We start from the raw sequence: 21,246 nt of genomic DNA, 5'->3' as shown, positions 1-21,246 counted from the left end.
CCCTGAGCCCTGACTCGGGCAGCAGCAGCCCTGACGGCCTGGGCCTCCTCCGGCTCCGCGACCTTCCCAGCCCCAGGCAACAGCACGTGCTCAGTAAGACAAGAGCGCTGTCTGAGGCCGAGGGGCAGCTGGAAACCTGTCCCACCTTGAAAAATGTTACTAAAAGCAGGAGGACTCCGATCCTGCGGGAGAAAAAATGATGCCTCACGGAGGGTGGCTCCTTCCTGGGCAACAGTCTGAGAGCCCAGGCTGGGACTCACAGCCCCGCCACCTCAGCTATTCAGCCAGCAAACATTTATTGGGCACCTGCCAGGCCGGGCTCTGTTCTTGGCACGGGGGTTACCGCGTGAAGAAAACGGACCAGAATCCCTGCCCTCGTGGGCAGTGTACATAGGGGACAGGAAGATCGTGAAAGTAGTGGTTTGTCACATGGTAACAAATGCAGTAAGGAAAACGTGTAGGCAGGGAGGTGTGGAGGGCTGCAACTTTAAAGAATGGTCCGGTCAGAACTCACAGATATCTGAACACAGATCTGACGGGTGTAGAAGAGAGCCACGTGGCTACATGGGTGACAGTGCTCCCACCCCAAGTACAAAGGCCTGTGTTAGTTGGCATGATACCCGGCTGCCAGCAACGTATCAGCAAAGTAATTGTGTTCTGGCTCAATGCAGCATGAGCTGCATTCCTCCACGTGGTGACTCAAGGGTTCGGGCTCCCTCCATTTGAGGCTGAGCCTTCCCCAGCCTTCCAGCACAGCCCGGAGGAGAGAGTGGGGTGGAGAAGGCACGTCTGCACCTTATGCTTCTTGGCCTGGAAGCAACGGACCATCTGCTCTGTCCTTCCATTGACAAGCACGTCACATGGCCCCCTTAAATGCAAGGGGGTCTGGGGGATGTCCTCCTGGGCTGGGCACTGACTTCCCAGCAACCGCCCTTCAAGATGGAGGGAGCGTAACCTCCCGGGGCCGGCTAGATGTCTCCGCCGTGGCCGTTCGTGGGCAGTGTGCCTGGGTGTTCAGGGGTCAGTGAAGATGCCACGTGGCTGGAGGGAGCTGGGAGTGATAGGAGGTGAGGTCAGGAAATAATGGGGCAGAATGGAGGGTCACACGGGCCATTGTTGGGTCTCCGGCTTGTCCGCCGAGCCGGCGGAGCTCCGCTGGACGGTCTGAGCAGGAGGGGACCATGATCCACCTGGTTTTAACTGGCTCCCTCTAGCGGCCGTGTGGAGAACAGAATGCGGGGGCAGGGCGGGAGTGGGGAGCCTGGTGGGAGGCTGTGGCGGCGGTCCAGGCGAGGGCCCTTGGAAGAAGACGGGAGTGGTGGAATCAATACATTTTGAAGGTAAAGACAACAGGTCTTCTAAGTGGGACAGATGTGGGGTGTGAAGGAGAAAGGAGTCAAGGCCGAGTGCCAATACATTAGCTTGGGCACTGGGAGGATCTCCATCTCCACCACTTACTGAGACGGGAGAGCGGTGGCATCAGAAGTTTGCTTTTGAATATGTGGAGAGGTCACTTAGACCTGCAAGTGGAAACCCAAGCCTCTGCGAGCCTCAGTTCCTCACCTGTAAAATGGGCGTGATCACACTTACCCGGCAGGATAACCAGAGGGTGCTGTGAATGGCCAAGATGAGTGCGGTTCTCAGGCGTGGGGTCAAAGGCAGTGAGGGGCAGCTTGCTGTGGAGGAGCCGGAGGTGCGGCGGGGGAGTGGGAGCTGAGAGAGGGGCCTCAGAACCGCTCGGGGCCTTTTCTAACTCCTCACCTGCTGCCCCAGGACAGATCACTGTGTCGGAGTGGGCGCTGCTGTCGGGACAGACAAACGCTAGTCCAGCAAGGAGCATACAACAGGGGTTCTGAGGTCCCGGATCTACTGCTGGCTCAGGTTCCTTGCCATGGGACTTGGTTCGGGGACCTGCGGGCCTCGGTCCTTCGTCTGTCAAATGGGCTGGGCTGGGGGCCTCTTTACAGCACATCCGGAAGCACTGGGGTGCTTGCAGGTGCCTGGGGAAGGGCAGCTCGGGCACTGCCATCCATCCTTGCTGAGGGGAGGTCCCGCCCCACCCCACCCCTGGAGGGGTAAGACACTCTCCACACAGCACAACCCTCATGGGGGGAGGCAGTCACGTAGCAGTAATACTTTTATTCCCATCAGTGATGCTGATGGGGCCTGACCCTTTACAAAGAAAAATGTTAGGAAAAAAGAGGGGCGGGGCACCGAAGCCTCTGTTCTTGATACCCCCACCCCTCTGCCCACCCCCGTCAGTGCCTCCAGACGAGAGGGGGCAGGGGCTGGCCACTGTGGAGGGCTCCCTGGGCTAGGCCATCTGCCAGCAGAGTCGAAGGTGAGAGCAGGGCAGCCGGGCCCAGCAAAGCTCTTCTGGTGCAGATGGCAAACAGAAAGGGGGCGCAATGGGTGGGTTGTCCCCTTGGTGACCAGTCCTGGGCTGTCAGCGCCCCTCTGCGGTGTCATGGGGACCCCTGCTGGCTCCGCCTCTCCTCCAGCGCCCTGCACACCCACATGGACACCACGGCAGCGTTTCCGTCATTGAACTGCATGATGAACGGATGGCCCTGTAGGGGGGAGGGGAGGAGAGGCTGTGACACACATTCCCCAGACTGCACTTCATTACGTTTGTCAAGGCCTGTTCTCAGCTTGGACCTTTTCTTCTCCCCCACTTGCCCTGCGAGGGAAGGAGGACACCATCAACCCATTTCACAGCTAGCCTGAGGCCGGTGGCGGGGCACTCACTGCATAGCTGATTCCGCCCCGTGCTTGACCACCTTCTGCTGAGAGTCCCGCCAGCCTGAAAACTGCCCACGGGTGAGGGCCTGTCGTCTCCTCACGCTGCCGGGCCCCTCCTCACCCTGTATCACTCCAACAGCAGGCTGGCCAACGCCTGGCCTCTGGGTTGCCAGCGCCCCAGTCCAGTTGCTGCCCACAGATCAGAGAACCATCTCCTCCGAGGCTACATCACTCCCTTCTGGTGTTCTTCTTTGTCTAACGCTCTCTGAATAAGTCACCATGTCCGAGTAGAGGGAAGGCACACATAGCAGGGGAAGGAGGGACACACTGGTGGGTGCAGATCCACTCTGGTTCCTGGTGACCAGGTCGGGGCTGGACTTTGGAGGGGCCGGAACTGTCTCCATGAGGCCTGTCTCGGGCTCTAACCTACTTAGCCCATAAGGCAGGCCATGTTATATTTAGCCAGTCCCCTCCCCTGCGGTCCTGAAGAATCAAGATTCCCATTCACAGTCTTAGGGCCTCCTGGGAGTTCCCAGGGAAGGTCAGAAAAAAGCAGGGGCAGTCAGAGTCACCCTGACCACAGGTCAAAGGGGAAAAGGAAAGTGAAAAGCATTCTCTTCCCTCCTCCTCACCAAGTGGCTTCTTGGCTAAGAAACACACACATGGCAGCTTCCTCCTCTACCAGAAACGTAGCCTGAGACTCAGGGAGCCACAGTGGGTGAGTGGCGGGGGGGGGTCTCTGCTTCCTTCCCTTCCCCCCCCCCACCTCCTTCCAGCTCCAGCTTCCCTGACCACTCAGTTTTTTTTTTTTTTTGTTTTGGTTTTAAGATTTATTTATTTGAGAAAGAGAGAGAGAGAGAGTGAGCATGCAGAGAGGGAGAAAAATCTTCAAGTAGATCCCCTGCTGAGCGCCAGAGCCTGACACAGAGCTTGATCCCATGACCCATGAGATCATGAGCTGAGCCAAAACTGAAAGTCGGTTGCTCAACTGACTGAGCCACCTGGTGCCAGTGTACCTCCAGCTTTCTGAGCCCTTCTTGGGCTCCCTCTCACCTCCCTTCTGGTGTGAGCTGGGCTCCCAGCACTGCTTTCCCAATATACCCTAGTCTTGACCAGCAGCTCTGGGGGATAGCCAGCCACTGGCCACCTGCTTGCAGCTCTAAGCTGCCTCAAAACGAGTTCATCACATGGCAGGAGGGATGTGGGCCTGGGGCTCGCATGCCCTGGGTGCCCAGATCCCAGTGTCTGCAGGAGCGGTCCAAGACCAGGCCAGGGGAGGTAATGAGGCTGCTTGGTCAGACCTGATATGTTTCTGGGGATAGGAAGGAAAACCATCCAGGCTTCCTTACGCTGGACTCCTGCTGTGTCCCCTTACCTGGCTTTCTCAATTCAGGCAAGGAAAGCCATTCTCGGGAGCATCCTGCATGGTCTAGCTCAGAGGCATACAGAACACTGGAGGAGAGCAGGGAGGGAATAAGCTCAGCTTAGGGGGCGCCAAGGGCACTCAGTCCAGGGTAGCGACTCACCGAGGCCATCATGGAGCTAGGCCTGGAGCCCATCTGGGCACCTCCTGTGATCTGCTCGTGGCATTCCACAGGGCTCCTAACACACCTGCGGGACTACTGGGGGGAGCAGGTGCCCCTTGCAGACTGTCACTGGGTAAGGGGGGTTGGAGTCCACGTTGGGTTGGTGTCTTGCAGGCAGCCGGGTTGGGGGATGGGGCAGGAGAGACCCAGGAGGGCCTCATCTTGACTCCCATACGCAGTTCTCCCCCCTCATATGTGTCTACCCTACACCTGCCTTCCTAAATCGCCGCCTACATAGAGGGAATTCTTCCTAAAGTCCGAGCATGCACATTTCCTCTTCAAGAGGCTCAGGAGAGGCGACCTTGTGCCCTTGTGAAGAACAAAGGGAGAAGCTGTGCTCAGAAGCCGATGGGCCCCCTCCCCCCAAGCCCGGGGTAGCACAGTGTCACTTTCCCAGAATGCCCGGTGACTTTGGGGCCCATATGCTGCATCTCTGTTATCATCTGTTCGGGAGCAAGCAGAGCGGAACTGCAGGAGGGGAGAGTGGAGGCATTCCTCCAGTTATGGGAAGGCTGATGGCCGCACTGCAGGGAAGCATTGTGCCCAAGTGCCCTGGGAGGCTCGAGGAGGAAAGGGTCAGCATCCACTGCTCTGGCGGAGACTCTGCCCCCTTTCCTGCTCTCCTGGACTGGGAGGTGCCTCTCTTGTCCTGCGTGTCCCTGATGCTTTACACCTGCCTGAAGGGGGGGACCTGGACAAGTGGTCTTGTCCCCAGCTATTGTTGATTGGCTCGGGAGAGAGGAGTGGGGGAATCATAGAGAGACGCAGAGAGGGGACAAAGACAGACATATATAGGAGGGAGACCCCAGCCTCTCCAGGCTGCGGGGCCTGTGAGGTGTGAACTTGGGAGCCACTGGCGGTGTGGCCCACGGTGTGACTGAACACAGCGAGAAAGCCTGCGTGCAGGGAGGGAGGGCACAGAGAGCAGCTGAGCAGGGCAGCAGTGGACCCCCGGGGCCATGATCCCCGGGCCTGGCAGCAGCTCTGCCTGCAGGGCCTGTGAGCACTGCCGGGGGACAGGCCCCAAGTCAGAGGTGGGCACTAGACTCTCCACTTTACACATGAGGAAATGCAGGCCGCAGGTTCATGGCTGACCTGCCTGGGCTCCCAGGGCTGGGGCTGGATCACAAGTCTCTGTAACCCAAGCCCACTGCCCCGGTCTCTCCTGGGCTGAGCGGGAAGCGGACAGAAGTGGGAGAATCAACAACCAGATCGCAATTCCCCTCACCTTTATTTCTGCCCCATGATTCAGGCCCTCCTGGACAGGGGTGACACAGAAGCTGGGAGCTTGCACTCTGCCCCAGGTCCTGACCTCTGTCAGCGCCATGCTTTGGACACTCTGGGCGAATGCTCACTCTGTCATGGTGGCAGGTCACTCTCCCTCGACGCCCCCTACCCCCATCAGCCTGTGTGGGAAGCAGGGCACGTATACCATCATCCCATTTTCTAGAAGAGGACGCTGAGGCCCAGGGAGGGAAGCAGCCAGATAACAGTGCTGGGGACAAACTCAAGTCTCCCGGTTTCTAGGCTGGTGCATTTCTCAGGGCTGGACTGTGTTCCCTGGGACCTTGGCAGGATGTGTTCTCCCCTTCCTCTCTAGAATACAGCAACACTCCTCCAGCCTCGACATGCACGATGCAAGAAATCCTCACGAGTTTAATAAGCCAACAAGCAAAATCCGACAGACGATTCTAGAGAAAGCATGAGAATCACTCAGCCACTCCGAGGTGCCTGGGTTCCCAGGAGGCTCCAGACAGGCCTGAGCAGATGCCGGCACAGCCAGATGCTGGAGATGGATGGAAACTACACCCTACATAACACTAATACTGAGCCCAGCACCACGGAGGAGAGCTGTGTGCCAGGCACTTGCCGAGGGCTTTGTCCTGATTTTCCCAAGGAATCCCCACGCTCACTCTGGAGGCGCACACAGCCATGTGTGTCCACCTTCCAGATGAGGAAACAGACACTCGGGGCCCTGTCCAGGGTCGTCAAAGCAAGTGGCCAGGCTGGACCCCAACATGGGGCTCCTGACTCCAAATGCTCTCTTGCACCTGCAACCAGAGAGCTGACTTGGCAGGCCTCTCCTGGGGTCTCCATGAGGCCCTGGAGGGTTCGAGCCTCCTGCAGCGCTTGGCTGAAGTGCCCATCCCTCCCCAGGAAGAGGAATCCGGATGTGGACACGCCCTCGTAGCCCCCATCATGCTGCAAGGAACAGAGTGGGTGTGCTAGGCTCCACCCGCAGCCAGACACCCACCTGCAGCTTGCCAAGAGCATCCCAGCCCACCCCACGGTGGCTGCGCCAGGTCCCCGGGCGGGCCTCTGTCCTCCAGCCAGAAAGTGTGTTAGCAGCCGCTCTGCCGAGGCTGGAGGGGTGCGTGCCGGGCTGGAGCTGCTGCTGGCCTCGCTGGCCTCGCCACCCGGCAGTGGGAGCCACTCTCATTTGCTGCATTCTCTCGGGGCCAATTGCAACAATGAAACCAGTGAGGCTTGAAGTAGTAGGGTCCACAAACTTCGCCACAGAAGATGGAGACATAACGAAGGGAAAAGGATGGGACTGCAAGAGGCGAGATGGCTCCAAAAGTGGGACTCGGGGGAGCGCGAGAGGGACAGGTCCACAGCTGCCGAAGACGGCTGTGCTCGCCTGGGGCAGCACGGCCACGTGGGGCTAGGCGGCAGACGGTGCTAGCGCAAGGAAGGGCCCTTGTGGAGGCTGAGAACTCGGGAGGAGGAAGTGCAGCCCCCCCGCCCCTTCATCTGGGCGAAGTGACCGGCGGTTCGCTAGAGTGGGACTCTCCTCTGTAATAATGTCCCTAAGTTCTTCCCATCCATTTCATCGTGACGAGATGCCTTCCTGACCGACAGAGTCCCTCCCATGTGGGCAGTGCTCTACCCTCCGCCGGGAGGGTGGGGGACGGGGAGATGGGGGGTTAGTGTACCCATTGTGCAGGCAGGAAACAGAGCGCCGGGCCCGCTGCAGTGCTAAGTGCTGCCCAAGGCTCAGGGGTCTGGACTGCTCACGCTCTACCCTTTAGTTGGGTTTTGACTTTCTTCCCAAATGGGAATGGACCTACTGGGGGTCTGCATACTTCCTTCTCTTGCACAATTTCCTAAAGAACATCATGCATCTGCATCATTAATAATCTGCGGATGTGGCTGCCAGGCCGGCACATAGTAGGCCCTCAATTAGTAGCAGGCCTGTGGCAGGGCAAAGCCATCTGCATATTCCTTTTATAGACAAAAGGAACTGAGGTGCCAAGAAACGGGACCTGGGGAAAGGTCATAGAGCTAGAAAGTGGCAGAATTAGGGTTTGAATCTAAGACTCTCTTCTGTCATGGAGGACATCTACTACTGTGCTCTCTGAGGTCAGGCACGGTGAGTTCTAAATTTCTACTTTCGGGGCGCCTGGATGGCTCAGTCTGTTAAGCATCTGACTTGATTTTGGCTCAGAACACGATCTCAGGGTTGTGGGGCGGAGCCCTGTGTTGGACTCCGTGCTCAGCGGGGTGTCTACTTGAGGATTCTCTCCCTCTCTCCCTCCCCCCACCTGCATGCATGCTCTCTCTAAATAAATAAATCTTTAAAAAATTTTTCTTTTTAAAAAGAGTACCCTTGTATATCACAGGTACTCAACAAATGATTTTTTAAAAAAGATTTATTTATTTGTGAGAGAGTGCATGAGTGAGCATGGGGTGGGGAGAGGGAGAGGGAAAGAGTATCTTCAGCAGATTCCGAGCTCAGCTTGGAGCCCGGCGTGGGGCTTGATTCACGACCCTGAGATCACGACCTGAGCCGAAACCAAAAGTTGGACGCTTGGCGCACCTGGGTGGCTCAGTCAGTTAAGGGTCTGCCTTTGGCTCAGGTCAGGATTCCAGGGTTCTGGGATCGAGCCTCACGTTGGGCTCCCTGCTTAGTGGAGAGCCTGCTTCTCCCTCTCCCTCTGCCTGCTGCTCTGCCTACTTGTGCTCTCTCTGTCAAATAAATAAATAAATAAAATCTTAAAAAAAAAAAAAAAGAGTTGGATGCTTAACCGACTGAGCCATGCAGGTGCCCCCTCAACAACTGATTTTTAACTGGTAACTGCAGTTAGGGTGACAAAGAGGGATACCTTTGTCCTCCCTTGTTCAAAGTCCTATGTGTTAGGCACTTCTATTGAAATAGTTTATTTAAAATCAGCAACTCTAAGTATTATTATCTCCATGAGCCCCAGGCCACCAGGTATTCCTCTCCCGCCAAGGAAGCTGCAAAGGCCTAGCATGCTTGCATTTTAGCCGAGTCTAAAACAAGTGAAGAGGGGCGCCTGGGTGGCTCAGTCGGTTAAGCGGCTGCCTTCGGCTCAGGTCGTGATCCCGGGGTCCTGGGATCGAGCCCCATGTCCGGCTCCCTGCTCAGCGGAGAGCCTGCTTCTCCCTCTCCCTCTGCCTGCCACTCTGCCTACTTGTGCTCTCTATCTCTCTGTCAAATAAATAATTAAAATCTTTAAAAAAAAATAAAATAAAACAAGTGAAGAGTCCAACAGGCTGCTCACGCGAGCTGGCAGGGGCAGTCCTGTGATTAGGTGGCACCTGTAAGGGGTAACCTGAGAGGCCGAAGGGTCCCCAGTGTCAACACTCTGCCCACCACTCCACGTTTCCTTGCTGGGCCGGCGAGCCTTGCCTGAAGGCTCTCCACACGTCCCCTGTAGGGTTCCAGCCCTAGCAGCAGGGCTAACACTTCGGCTCCTTCTCGGCAGTAGCAGAGGAGTGGGGGGACTAGACAGGACTGCAGAGACCAGCAGAGCCACAGGACGTGAGGTGTACTGGGGCTTCTACATGTCTGATTTAAGTTGTCAAGAAATAGTCTAACTATATGTGTAAAAACCTAATTAAAAACTAATGTACACACTCATCTGCTTAACTCAACATGTCTGGCAATCGTTACCCTGCACGGTGGTATTAACTTATTTTTTGCAGCTCTTGGAGCAAAGTCAGTCCTGCTTGTTAGATCTGTGCATGTTATTGAACTTCTTCTCTGTGGGGGGACAGATAGGAGGGCTGTTCTGGTGCACAGCCATTTGAAAGAACTCAGGGCTGCGATGTGCACTCACATGGTAAGGACACTGAACACGGTGAGTGCCACACGAGAGCCAGGTGCACTGAGCCCATGAAGTCCGTCTGCCCAGTGGCTGCCCTGTGATGCCCAGCAAGGGCGCTGAGGGTCAAGGCTGCTCTGAGTTTCTGATGGTGTCCGTTCCAGCAAACTCTGAGGACTTCTTGTCTGACCTACAGATTTACCATAAGCAACTCATGGGAACAGTTGCTAGTTACTGTCAGTGACTAAACTTTAAAAATAAAAGTTTTCTGCTATTCCCTTTGCAAAGCTTCTCTATGGGTTTTACAGATGCCTGAGCTGAGCAGCCATCGGGGTAAGTCAGGATTTCCTTGACTCTGTGTTACTGAGACAACAGCAGAGGGAAGCCGAATGCTTATGGAGATATGACTGTAACTCTCCCCTACGAGCCCAGCTCTTAGATTCTGTGTCCTTCAAGAGAGGGCTCATAAATGACTTTATAAAGAAGTGTCCACAGTGAATACTAATACATTCATGCTAAAAAAACAACAACAACCCCTTTTTCCTATCTTAATATTGAGGTGCTGCATTAATGTTACATAATAGAAAACATTCCACGGCTAAAGGTTCAAAACTGCTAATTGAATCCCTACTTACCTAGGTCAGTCAGATCAGAGAGCGAACTGACTTATAAAAGGATGCACAGATGCCCGACGTCTGCTAACCTGCTGATAAGTGGTAGGGCGCAGGCAGCCTTTATAATATTAATTACATGACATGAGAAGTCATAATCACCCCTGGGGTCAACTCTGCCTTCCAGGTTGGGTGTGCCAGGCTGGTCACCAGGCGGAGCTGGGGAAGGAGGTGGTCAGAGGGGAGCCCCACGAGTGGGGACTCAGCAGGGAGAAGCTGAGGCCCCTCCATGAAAATCCTCCTTTCTGTCCCCGTGTGGGGTAATGCAAGGAGCCCTGGACAGAGTCAACAAACCCTCCTGGTGCTATCCCAGAGTGATGGCTTGGGAAGGGCCAGGACTGCTTCACTGTAAAGGAGAGAATACTCCAGAGGGCACCTCCATTCCCCAGGCTTCATCACTCTTCATGCAAGGATTTCTGTTGTTATTACACTCCTGAGCTCTGCCCCCAGGGAGGAGGAGTGCAGGATGAGCTCAGAGGTCTCCTGCCCACGGGGAGGGCGTGTTCTGGCCTGCCCTCTTGTGCGGGAGGCCTGAGGTTGCTCACCCCTGGGACTCAGGAAATTCCCAGCAAGGTAACGCGGGCCATAAGGTAAACGCGTCCTTTAATCTAGGTCTTTATTGAAATAAAGCTGATACTTGCTTTCTATCATTTCCTGAGTCCTGTTTCTCAGCTGGTTTTGAACATGGGGACAATGTTTGCTGGTCTCAGTCCCCCCGAATACCACTGCACTCTCCTCCTCTTGGGGTGGGGGGAGTTGTAAGGACCAAACGAAACCATCAGCCCACAGACAAGGCTTCTCACACACAGGTGGGCAGTGTGAGGGGTGGTTATTACTCCTCCACATAGAATACTTTGGGGGTGCAACAGTAAGATGAGGGTGCGAGGCTTGGCTCCGTGCCACTAGTGTGGAACCTGCCTGTCTACCTAGCTCGGCTTTCTAGAATGTGCTTTCTTGGCCTCTGATTTCTAAAGCTTTTCCCTGGGTAGGGGTGGAGGGGGTTCCTTCCAGCCCTTCATTTTCTTTTAAGACCTCAGAAACAGTCTGCAGCTGTGACATGCCACTTCAATCAACTTTCCTGAGTTTATTCTTTACAATTGCTACAGAAATAGATGTTTCTCCCCAAATATTCAATTATTAGCAGCAAATTGCTTACCTCTAGCCATCCTAGACCATACACAGGCATCCAAGGGGGTCAAGGAGCTCTCCACCTTTCATCTGAGCAGATCTATGTGCTCCTACGCAGAGTAATTGGTCAGAAAATGGCCCACTGAGACAACAAGATATTTCTAGAGGTCTCTGTGAGTCATTCTAGGGCTTGTGCAGTGTGGTGCAGGGAGGGGGCACACTTCAGAGGGCCATGGTGAGGGGGCTGGCTACACATGTGGGACACCAGCATTCATGAGTCTGCGCCAGATGAAGCTGCCCCATGTGAGTGGCAGAATGGTGCCTCTTGCCCACTTAAGGGAGAGGAGCTGCCTGGCAGGGAACTCAGATGGGACCGGGGAGGATGCTGGCTCCTCCAGGCAGTCTCGGGGTGGGCAGATGCCCAGAGGATCGGGATGAGAGGGTGCCAGAGGCAGAATGGGGGTCTTGCTTCAATAATGCTGAGAACTCTTGCCTGACAGGCTGACCCTGCAGCATGTCCAAGTAGTGAATATGGGGCCAGTTACTGATGTCTACATGGTCAAGGTTTGTCTTGTGGGGTGATGGCTGTATGATGGTGGGTTTTTTTTTAAATTTTTTATTGTTATGTAAATCACCATATATTACATCATTAGTTTTTGATGCAGTGTTCCATGATTCATTGTTTGTTCATAACACCCAGTGCTCCATGCAGAACGTGCCCTCCTCAATACCCATCAGATGGTGGGGGTTTAAAGACACAATGCTCAGAAGGATGGATTCTCTCTCCTGCCCTTTTTTTTTTTTTTTTTTTTACCTCTGAAGCTTTTGATATTAGAGCTTGGAGACATTTGCTGTATGTGTGCATGTGCTCATGTGTGTGGGTATATGTGAGGCTGTGAGTGTACGAAAGGCAGGGGGTAGGCAATGAGAACAAGCACAATTTCTGGCACACAGTGGGAGCTCAGTATGTTTGGTGAACACAACAGAATGAAGTGATTCTGACAGTGAGTCAATGAAGAGATGATGAGACTAAGGCAGCCTAACAGCCTTCCTTCTACATGGCCCTTGCCATGGCAAATAAAATGGAAGTTTTAAAAAGCATGGCTGGACTCATAAGAAAGAAGGGGAACCCCTAAGTGTTACCAAGGAAGAGCGAGCTGAAAACCAGAATAAGTGAGTGGGAGTCTTGTGGCTTTATAGGGATTACTGGTTCCAGGAATGCAGTCCTAGAAAGTATGAAGAACTAAGCAGAAACAGGAGACCACGTCCCTCAAGGAGCTGACCCTGAGACCCTGAACAAAGCTGAGTTTATAGAAGGGGTAAGCTATAAAAAGTCTGTCCATTAGCAAAGGGGACCATAAGGTGGCCCTGAGGAGAAATGCCTAAGAAATAAAAGAACAGGGCAGAGCCCTGCGTGGTTTGGGACCCAGCACACTACCTCTGTAGTCTGAGATCCTCAGGCTGATAAACTAATATAAAGTTGACCTTGATCTAGTGTTACTCTGGAATGTCTGTCAGAAGCATACAAAAAACCATTCTGAGGCAATCCTTCTGAAATGTAACCATTTCCAGAGTAATAAACCCCACTCAGTATGAACTTACAGTAAACATTCCAAAACATGTGAGGATATAATTCACCATGGACAAGAATGAGCAGACAAGATACACACAGGAAGATGAGTGTTCTCAGAACTGAGATAATCGAAAAATAATTGGGAGGGAAAATGTAAAACGGTATACATTTGAAAAGATTCAAGACATATAAGAAGAAAATGAAGTACTAAGAAAAGAACAAGATATGATGAAAAAGAGGACACAGAGATTTGAAAAAGAATTTAATGTAACTTATAGAAAATAAAACAGTCACTGGAAAAAAAAACCCAAAAGAAATTGTGTACGGATGAGCCAGACAGCAGACTGCATACAGCTGAAGAGAGACTTAGTAAACTAGAAGAAGAGCCTGAGAAGATCACCCAGAGCACAGGAGAGAGAGAGAAAATTTTCTTTTAATGTGAAAGAGAAAGGCCCAGAAGAAAGACCAAGACAGACTGAACACATTGGGGAGGGGTGATATCTAGAGACAAGAGCTGAGCATTTTGAGAACTCATGAAAGATGCAAAGTCTCAGATTAAAGAATCACAATGATCTCCAAACAGACTAAATATAATGAAATCTACACCTAGACAAATGGTAGGGAAAGTGCAGAATACCAAGGACAGAGATGTACTGCCTACAAAGGGAGGTGCAGATTCTCACCAGCAAGAGTAGAACAAAAGCTCAGTGGCTTTGCCACCCACAGACACTCCCTGACAGAACTCTTAATGGAGGAAGCACAATCCAATAGCAACAAGGAACAAACAACTGGTAAACCCACAGATAAACAAGTGCCGATTATATATAAAAGGATGATGATAGTAATGACTGATTCTGAGGATCTGAAAACAAGGTGAAAATGAAATCCTGGACTGTGAGGACATGAAGAAGGGATGGATGAGACGCTCGTAAGGTCCTTATTCTGGGGAGAGAAGGGCTGTGGCAGAGAGTGCTGGTTGCCTCTCAATATCCCTTCTCTCTTCCTCCTTACTGATACAAATCCTGATTCTAAGGAGGAACACTGTTACCCAGCAAAGCAACTGCACGCCCTGCCTCCCTTGCAGCTAGTCTGGCCAATGCTGTGTGAGCACATATACTGTGTGCCAATGTCCTGAAAAGAAGGGCAAACTTTTCTACTGCCCTTTCTCACTGCTGCTGGCTGGCGCTCAAATGCCCCCTTGGCTGGTAAAGTGGAAGGAGCTACTGCACTAGTCTGGGCACCCTACTCCTGCCTTCTTTTACATGAGGGGAAACGCCTTGTGATCTTCTCTAAGCTGCTGTTTTTTGATCATATGTGATTTAAATAAATTCTACCTAATATGAAGGTAAGACATGGAGTCTAAGGCTGCATATTGTTTGGGAGGGTATATTTATTAACTAACCTTAGGCTTTGCTAAATTGGATGAAAAATATAAGGATAATCCATGAGAGGCCAGAAATAGAATATAATTCCTACACCAATGGAAAGAATAAAAGGGAAGAAAAATAATTAACCCAAAAGAATAGAGAAAAAGTAAAAAGAAAAGTATTGTAGAGAGAAAGCACAAAAGAGGATAGTAGAAAAATATTCAAATATACCATAAGCAATAAATATTTGTGTTTAAGCTAATCAATTAAAAGAAAGTTGGATGAAATTTAAAACACCAACCACAAAATGCAGAAATTCATTTATAAGAACGCAGAAACAGTGAGAGCAAAGGGAAAGTAAAACACGTAGCAGACAAATATGAACTAAAAGACAGTGTAGGCTTATTAACAGCAGACAAAAAGAAAAATGACAGCAAAATATATTCTAGATTGAGGGCATTCACGTAAAGGTAAAAGAAACACTTTGAAATGTTTGGCACTTTTGGCACAGGTACCTAACATCACTGCATAAAGCAAACACAGACAGAACTGTAAGGAGAAATTAACAAAGCCACACTAATCGAGGAAGATCTGAACACAGCTCTCTTAGTGACTGAGAGAGAAAGCGGGTAGAAAATAAGGCCACAAAATATTTGGGTCACACAATTGACAAGTTTGATCTACAGGATGTTAAAAGGATACTGCATTCAGCAATGAGAGAATACACCCACATTCCTTTCAAGCAAAAAGAACACAGGGAGAAAAGTCAACCATGTAATAAGGGAACTTCAACAAATACCGATTTGATATTGCACCAACCATGTATGCTGACCAAGACGCATGGAAAGCAGGTAACAATCAAAAGATAGCAAAACACCTGAGTGTTTGCAAATTAAAAAAAAAAATACTTCTGGGGCGCCTGGGTGGCTCAGTCATTAAGCGTCTGCCTTCGGCTCAGGTCATGATCCCGGGGTCCTGGGATCGAGCCCCACATCGGGCTCCTTGCTCAGCGGGAAGCCTGCTTCTCCCTCTCCCTCTCCCCCTGCTTGTGTTCCCTCTCTGGCTGTCTCTCTCTGTCAAATAAATAAATAAATTCTTTAAAAAAAAAATACTTCTAGGGGCACCTAGGTGGCTCAGTCATTAAGCGTCTGCCTTCCACTCAGGTCATGATTCCAGAGTCCTGGGATCCAGACCCACATCAGGCTCCCTGCTTCGTGGGGGAATCTGTCTCTCCCTCTCCCACTCCCCCTGCTTGTGTTCCCTCTCTCGCTGTGTCTCTCTCTGTCAAATAAATAAATAAAAAATATTAAAAATATACTTCTAAACAATTCATGGGTCAAAAAAGAAATTGTAATTGAAATTAGAAATTGCTTAGAACTGCGTGACAGTAAAAACACTACAGATAAATATTTATGGAATACAGCTAAAATAACATTTAAAAGGCAATTTACAGCATTATATGGGTATATGGGGGGAAGACTGGAAGTTTATGAGCTAAGTGTCAACAGAATATAAACAAATTGTAAACAGAACAAAAAATAAATCCAAAGAAAACACAAGACTGCAAATAAAGAACACAAAGGGATTAGATAGAAAGGTATCAAAGAGATGGTCAATTCAATAAAATAGTGGTCCTTTAAAAAATTATTAAAGCAGACTAACCTCTGACAAAACTGATAAAAACAAAGCACACATCACTAGGGATGAAAAGAGGATACATAGCTGCAAATCCAGAAAACAAAATAATGACATTCCATATGAATGTTATGAAGCCAACATATTTGAAAATGCAGAGTGATGACCCCACAGCAGACAGAGTGGGTGGGGGGATATGGACAGATATATGGTGGGGACAGTGGGAAGGGTGGTAAGGGCGGTGACAGGGAGGTGCCCAAGAGCCCTGACCAGACATCACCTCGCCACGTGAGCCCTGGGTTCTGAGTCCTGGTATCCCACTTCCAACTTTTTAAAAGAACTTCCTATTCCATTGTCTCATCTTATTTCCAGAAGCATCCAATTAAGTGAGGGCTGCTACTTCTTAAAATCCATCTTAGTAACTAAGCAACTGGGGTACCTGGGGCGCCTTCAGCTCAGGTCATGATCCCGGGGTCCTAGGATCAAGCCTGGTGTCAGGCTCCCTGCTCAGCAGTGGATCTGCTTCTCCCTCTCCCTCTGCACACACACCCCCCGCCGGAGTGTGCATGCTCTCTCTCTCAAATAAATAAATAAATAAATTAACTAATTAATAAAAATTTTAAAAAAGAGGGATAAACAACCCTTTGCATGAAGACTGAACCTAAAGGGGACATTTTCTGGTGCTACCAAATTAACAAAAAACACAGAGGAAAGAAAATTGCTAAAGACACTGGATGTCAAAATTCTGGGTACATAACTAACTGAAGTGCCATCTTTTTTACTGTTTTCAGCTGTGATGTCCCCGAGTTCACTGAGCCTCACTCAATTCACTGGAATGGGTTACTACTGTGGTGAGTGTTGGGGGAACCCAGGGGACTGGTTGGGGCAACCATTTTGGAAAATCTGAAGTCAGAGCATAACAACAAAGGCCAAAGCTATCAGGCCTAGTCTACAAAATACAGGATTGAAAACGACCAGTTACTCTAGCGTTTCTGCTAGAATGGAAACCAACGGTTTCCATTAGAAACTAACCCCTCTTTTTCTTTTTTAAAGGATCGCCACAGAAAAGGAGCAGCCACTTGAAAATTCTGATCATTCTGTGTCCCAGCAGCAAATAAAGATCATCAATAGAACCCACTTTTAGCCTTGAGCAATATTTTCTAAAACAAAACACAAAGAACCTGTGATACTTAACTATTCTGTTATTGATTTACTGTGGTTTGCAAGGTAATGTTGAAGAAAATTAAATGTACGGAAGCCTGAAATGCGTTTTCTGTGGCGGTGAACGGTGTGGCCGGTGTTTTCTGAGGCAGTGTCGTTGGTCATGCGCACAATGAATGACTAACGGAGCACACTTCATCTGGTTACAAATAAGCTGGCCGCCCTCACTGCAGAGCCCTTTGAAACCAAGCCTGTTTTCACTGGTAAGAGGGACAAAGTTACTTAGTTACAAGCTTGCTTCTCCTGACACTTACGCTCCAGTTTTCAATCAAATCCAGTATAGATGTATGGAAAGGCTTCTAGCTACCTGACCCTAGATCTGGTTTTTAGAGCCTGAGCACTTCCTTTGGCATAGTCATGGTTTAGTCCGTCCCTTCAGAAAATAACAAAACTTCAACACTTTGAAGTCTACCCTAATTACTGATTCAAGAGCAAAGCAGTCATATTGTTTCAGAGGTGGACACTGACATGCAACATTATAAAGTGGTGTATTTCCTACTTAGACAAAGGGCTTTGTTTTCAAATCTGGAAGTACCAGACATATCAACAGGTCACTATAATTTGACACCCTTATTTAAGATTAAGAATCTGGAAGTTCAACAAAAACTTGATCACTTTTAGCTAGTCACTCAAACCTTTATTCAAGCGGGTTTTCTTGTATTGCAGACTTAGCGCTAACAAGCTTAGTATCTGGTTTCCGAACCTAAAGCACAAAAGGAATAGTCAAAGGGTAGAGGAAGAGGTGAGGGCTAAGTGTTGGAGAGAACGAGGAGAGGTAAGAAGTACGGGTAAGAAGCGCCATCGATTAGCAGCACCAACACAACAAAAACGGAAAGTCAGCTTGGGGTCAATCAGGGCAGGGACAAATGGCCTTACACACGTTAATATCGGGAGACACTGGTGCAGCAGAATACAACAAGGGAACAATGTTCATAATGACAACCTAAAGACATTCTTTTAAAAAGCTAAATCTTGGGGCCCCTGGGTGGCTCAGTTGTTGGGCATCTGCCTTCGGCTCAGGTCATGATCCCAGGTCCCGGGACCGAGCCCCACATTGGGCTCCCTGCTCCGCGGGGAGCCTGCTTCTCCCTCTCCCACTCCCCCTGCTTGTGTTCCCTCTCTCGCTGTGTCTCTCTCTGTCAAATAAATAAATAAAGTCTTTAAAAAAACAAATAAAAAGCTAAATCTTGATGTACATAACTTTTTTTAATTCATATTGGTATGGAGTTGTGAATTTTATTTATTTATTTTTTATTATGTTATGTAGGAAAGAAATGTAGAACACACTGTAATCTATTTTTTTAAAGTTTTGATTTTATAAAGAATAAGCTTCAATTATCTGGATAGTTTCCTTATATGGAGCAGCTCATTCACCAACAGAAGGTGCAGTGCTGCCCTCTGAGCTTTAGAATGTCAGTGTTAAACATGGCGAAAGCTCTCACTCTGCCCAGAGCCTTCCTTCGGCGTGTGATGTCACAGGGCAGATGAGCCCTCAGATCATCTGAATTCAGTGAAGACATATGGGGCCACTCAGGGCCCAAGTTTATCTCCTCTTCCTTCGCAGAGAGTTTGATTACTTCTAAGATTTATGGTCAAAGTGGAGGGAAAAGAGAAATACTTCACAAGAGCAGATTTATAACCTCATCTTGTTTTTTAATAACATTAGGGATGACATCCTATGACAGAATCTTGGAATGACTGCTGGGCAACTTGGAAACTCAGTGGGAAGTTTTATATTTTGGGGGTTTGGAGCATTTTGTTCTTAGAAAGGTCAAGTAGGAAAGGACCAGGGAAATGAGCCAGGGAGACGGTCAAGAGAGTGAGTGTCAGCTGGTTTAATTTTCTGTGTCAACTGTGAAAATTAGATAAACAATGACAAACCAGCCTTTTTAAATGAACTTGTCACTTCTCGTTTTCTTGATACATGGTAACATTTTTCAAGTCCTGGTAGCCCTAAAGACAGATTTAACCCCTGAGAGGTTTATGTGTAAGTGTTCTGAAGTCCGCACATCTGAAAACAAAAGGTTCAGTCCAACTCTGTAACCCTTGAAAGAAAAACTAATTATCTTTGAAACTTAAATACTCTTCTCCTAACAATTAAGGGGACTTTGCTACAGCCAAAAGGTTCAGCCCTTTCAGGACAGTCTCAGGAACTTCGGGTTTTTTTCTTTCCATCATCTTGGCTTCCCAGACCAGTTCAGCCCATTCAACGTGGTCCCTTCATCATGTGACTTCTGTTCTAGGTGATACTGTCTACCTTGAGCTGGTGCTCGTTTCTCCTCCTGCTAACTCAGGGGAGCACAGACACTGCCCCTGCTCCCCTGCTCTGTTGTCATGAAGACGTGGGATAAAATAACTGCCCTTTTTTGGGCTTTGTAGACTACATTTCTGTGGTGACATGCTCCCTTGTGGTGAGGGGGGACACCAGCGAGGCGTTTTAATAGCTGCCCTTATTGGCTCCACTATAAGGATATTTATTCAAAGATAACGCCGTTTGAATATGTTGATTTGGAGAAGGAAATATAGATATTTATAGATACCAGCATTTCAGTGGGGTTTTTCATTCCACAAAGTGCTTTCAAGCTCATTATCTAAATTCCAATGTCACAACATACCCCCATGAAGTAGCGGGATGGCATCACTGTTATTCCCTCCAATTTGTGGATTCAGAAACTAGGTTCAGAGTTAAGTGACTGGGTTAAGGTAGAGTAGGGATTTGAACCGGATGTCAGCTCCAAAGCCTGTGCCTTTTGTTAGAATATGCTATAGGAGTAACATAATTGGAACCGTGGTGAGCTCTTACCCAGGCCAAGCACTGATCAGGTGGTCTCACATACATTACCGCATGCCACCTCCCGCTGAAGAAGTAGATGCCAGCCTGTTTATAAACAAGGACGACAGAGCTCCGAGGCGGTAAGGACTGCTGGGGGCTGAAGTCTCAGGGCTGGATTGACCCCAGGTGCTTGGATGTCCCGTGTCACTCTTTCCCCACACCCTACAGCTGGTAGAACCTGCATCCCCTTAACAAAGCATAGACACCATGGTCTGCCCTGGATCAAAGTATGAAAGTGGTGATTTTCAGCCCTCCAATCCCAGTCTTGGCCTCATCCCTAAATCCTGACGTCCTTTTCTGATGTAGAAGAGTCTCCTTTTCCAGGGTCCCAAGTTCAAAATCACCTCTGCTACCAGCTAACTGCTGAGAAGAGAAATCACCAGATTAAACCAACTCACAGGAAGGTGTGGGTAACTAGCAAGTGCACCGGGACTATGTGTGTTTGAAGAGAGGGCGCTTGCCCAGCACAAGTGCGATCTCTGACCTCTCGGGGGGCCCAAGCACTGGTGGGAGGGGCTCTGTCTGTGCCCACACAGGGGGCTCTCCTTCTCTGCACTGCAGCTATCCCCCTCAGCTCTATGAACTTTGTCTTCTGTCAAATAAGGAGAAGAGCAGCGACCTCGCAGGGAGGCTGAGTGTGAGGCTCACAGCACGGAGACAGGTGTGCAGTCATGATTATCCATGACCAAAATGCGGCAGTGTTTATCATACTTCTTTTTTTATACCACCTAACATATATTTAATGCTAAGTGTGGAAGACACTAGACCAGCTCCCCTGACAGTGGCACACCTTGTGGCAAGAAGGAATTAGGGACCTTGCCAATTCTCCAGTAAGGAAGAATGTATTAAGGACCCTCAACGCTCATCAAGCAGCCCCTCCCCTGAGCCTCGGGCCTCAAGCCCCGACTCGCTCCCTCATTTAAACCAAGAACAAGCAGACTTCCCTGGGTTCAGAATTCCGTGTAACTAAAACACAAAATAGAATAGAGGCATCCCAACTGTTGCACTCACGCTCAGCCTATAGACAAGACAGCAGTGCCCTCAGACAGCATTTCAAATACAGTTTATTAGTGTGTGATATGAAAAGGGTATTTTTATTGCATGATATAATGCAATGGGACCTTGGGCGCTCTGTGGAAAGACCTCACACTCAGAAGTGTAATGAACCCGTAGTCCCAAAAACATTATACTGTACATTAACCTATCATTAATGGCACATTAGGGCTAGGGGCATTGCACGCTTGCTGGTCAGGGCTCCATCAGGACAGTGGTGAGAAAACCACACAGTCTTCCCAGGCTTAAAACAAATAGAGAAAATAAATATTCCTGATGTCTACAGGCAGCTTTAAAGGAAGTTCAATCCCAGCTCTGCCTTGCAATTTCCAAGCCTGCTTTTCTAAGAGAGGAAGACACACAACTAA

General features: G+C 49.7%; 1 protein-coding gene across 9 annotated transcripts in view; it reads right to left on the bottom strand.

Moving 5' to 3' along the window:
• Nucleotides 1-2,124: 2,124 nt before the first annotated feature.
• Nucleotides 2,125-21,246, bottom strand: part of MAP2K5 (mitogen-activated protein kinase kinase 5) — a 247,064-nt gene continuing 227,942 nt past the window's right edge. For all 9 annotated transcript variants that reach the window (XM_073877255.1, XM_073877256.1, XM_073877257.1 and 6 more), the window contains one exon: nucleotides 2,125-2,570. In XM_073877255.1, the coding sequence (XP_073733356.1) occupies nucleotides 2,466-2,570 (105 nt within the window). In that variant the 3' untranslated portion in view covers nucleotides 2,125-2,465. The remainder of the gene's footprint in view (nucleotides 2,571-21,246) is intronic.

The sequence above is a fragment of the Callorhinus ursinus genome, unplaced genomic scaffold (assembly GCF_003265705.2).
Source record: "Callorhinus ursinus isolate GAN/ISIS: 27379988/994484 unplaced genomic scaffold, GSC_fseal_2.0 scaffold25, whole genome shotgun sequence".
NCBI classification, from domain to species: domain Eukaryota; kingdom Metazoa; phylum Chordata; class Mammalia; order Carnivora; family Otariidae; genus Callorhinus; species Callorhinus ursinus.
The sequence above is the reverse complement of the archived record's forward strand: the minus strand, read 5'-3'. Positions and strand labels throughout refer to the sequence as shown.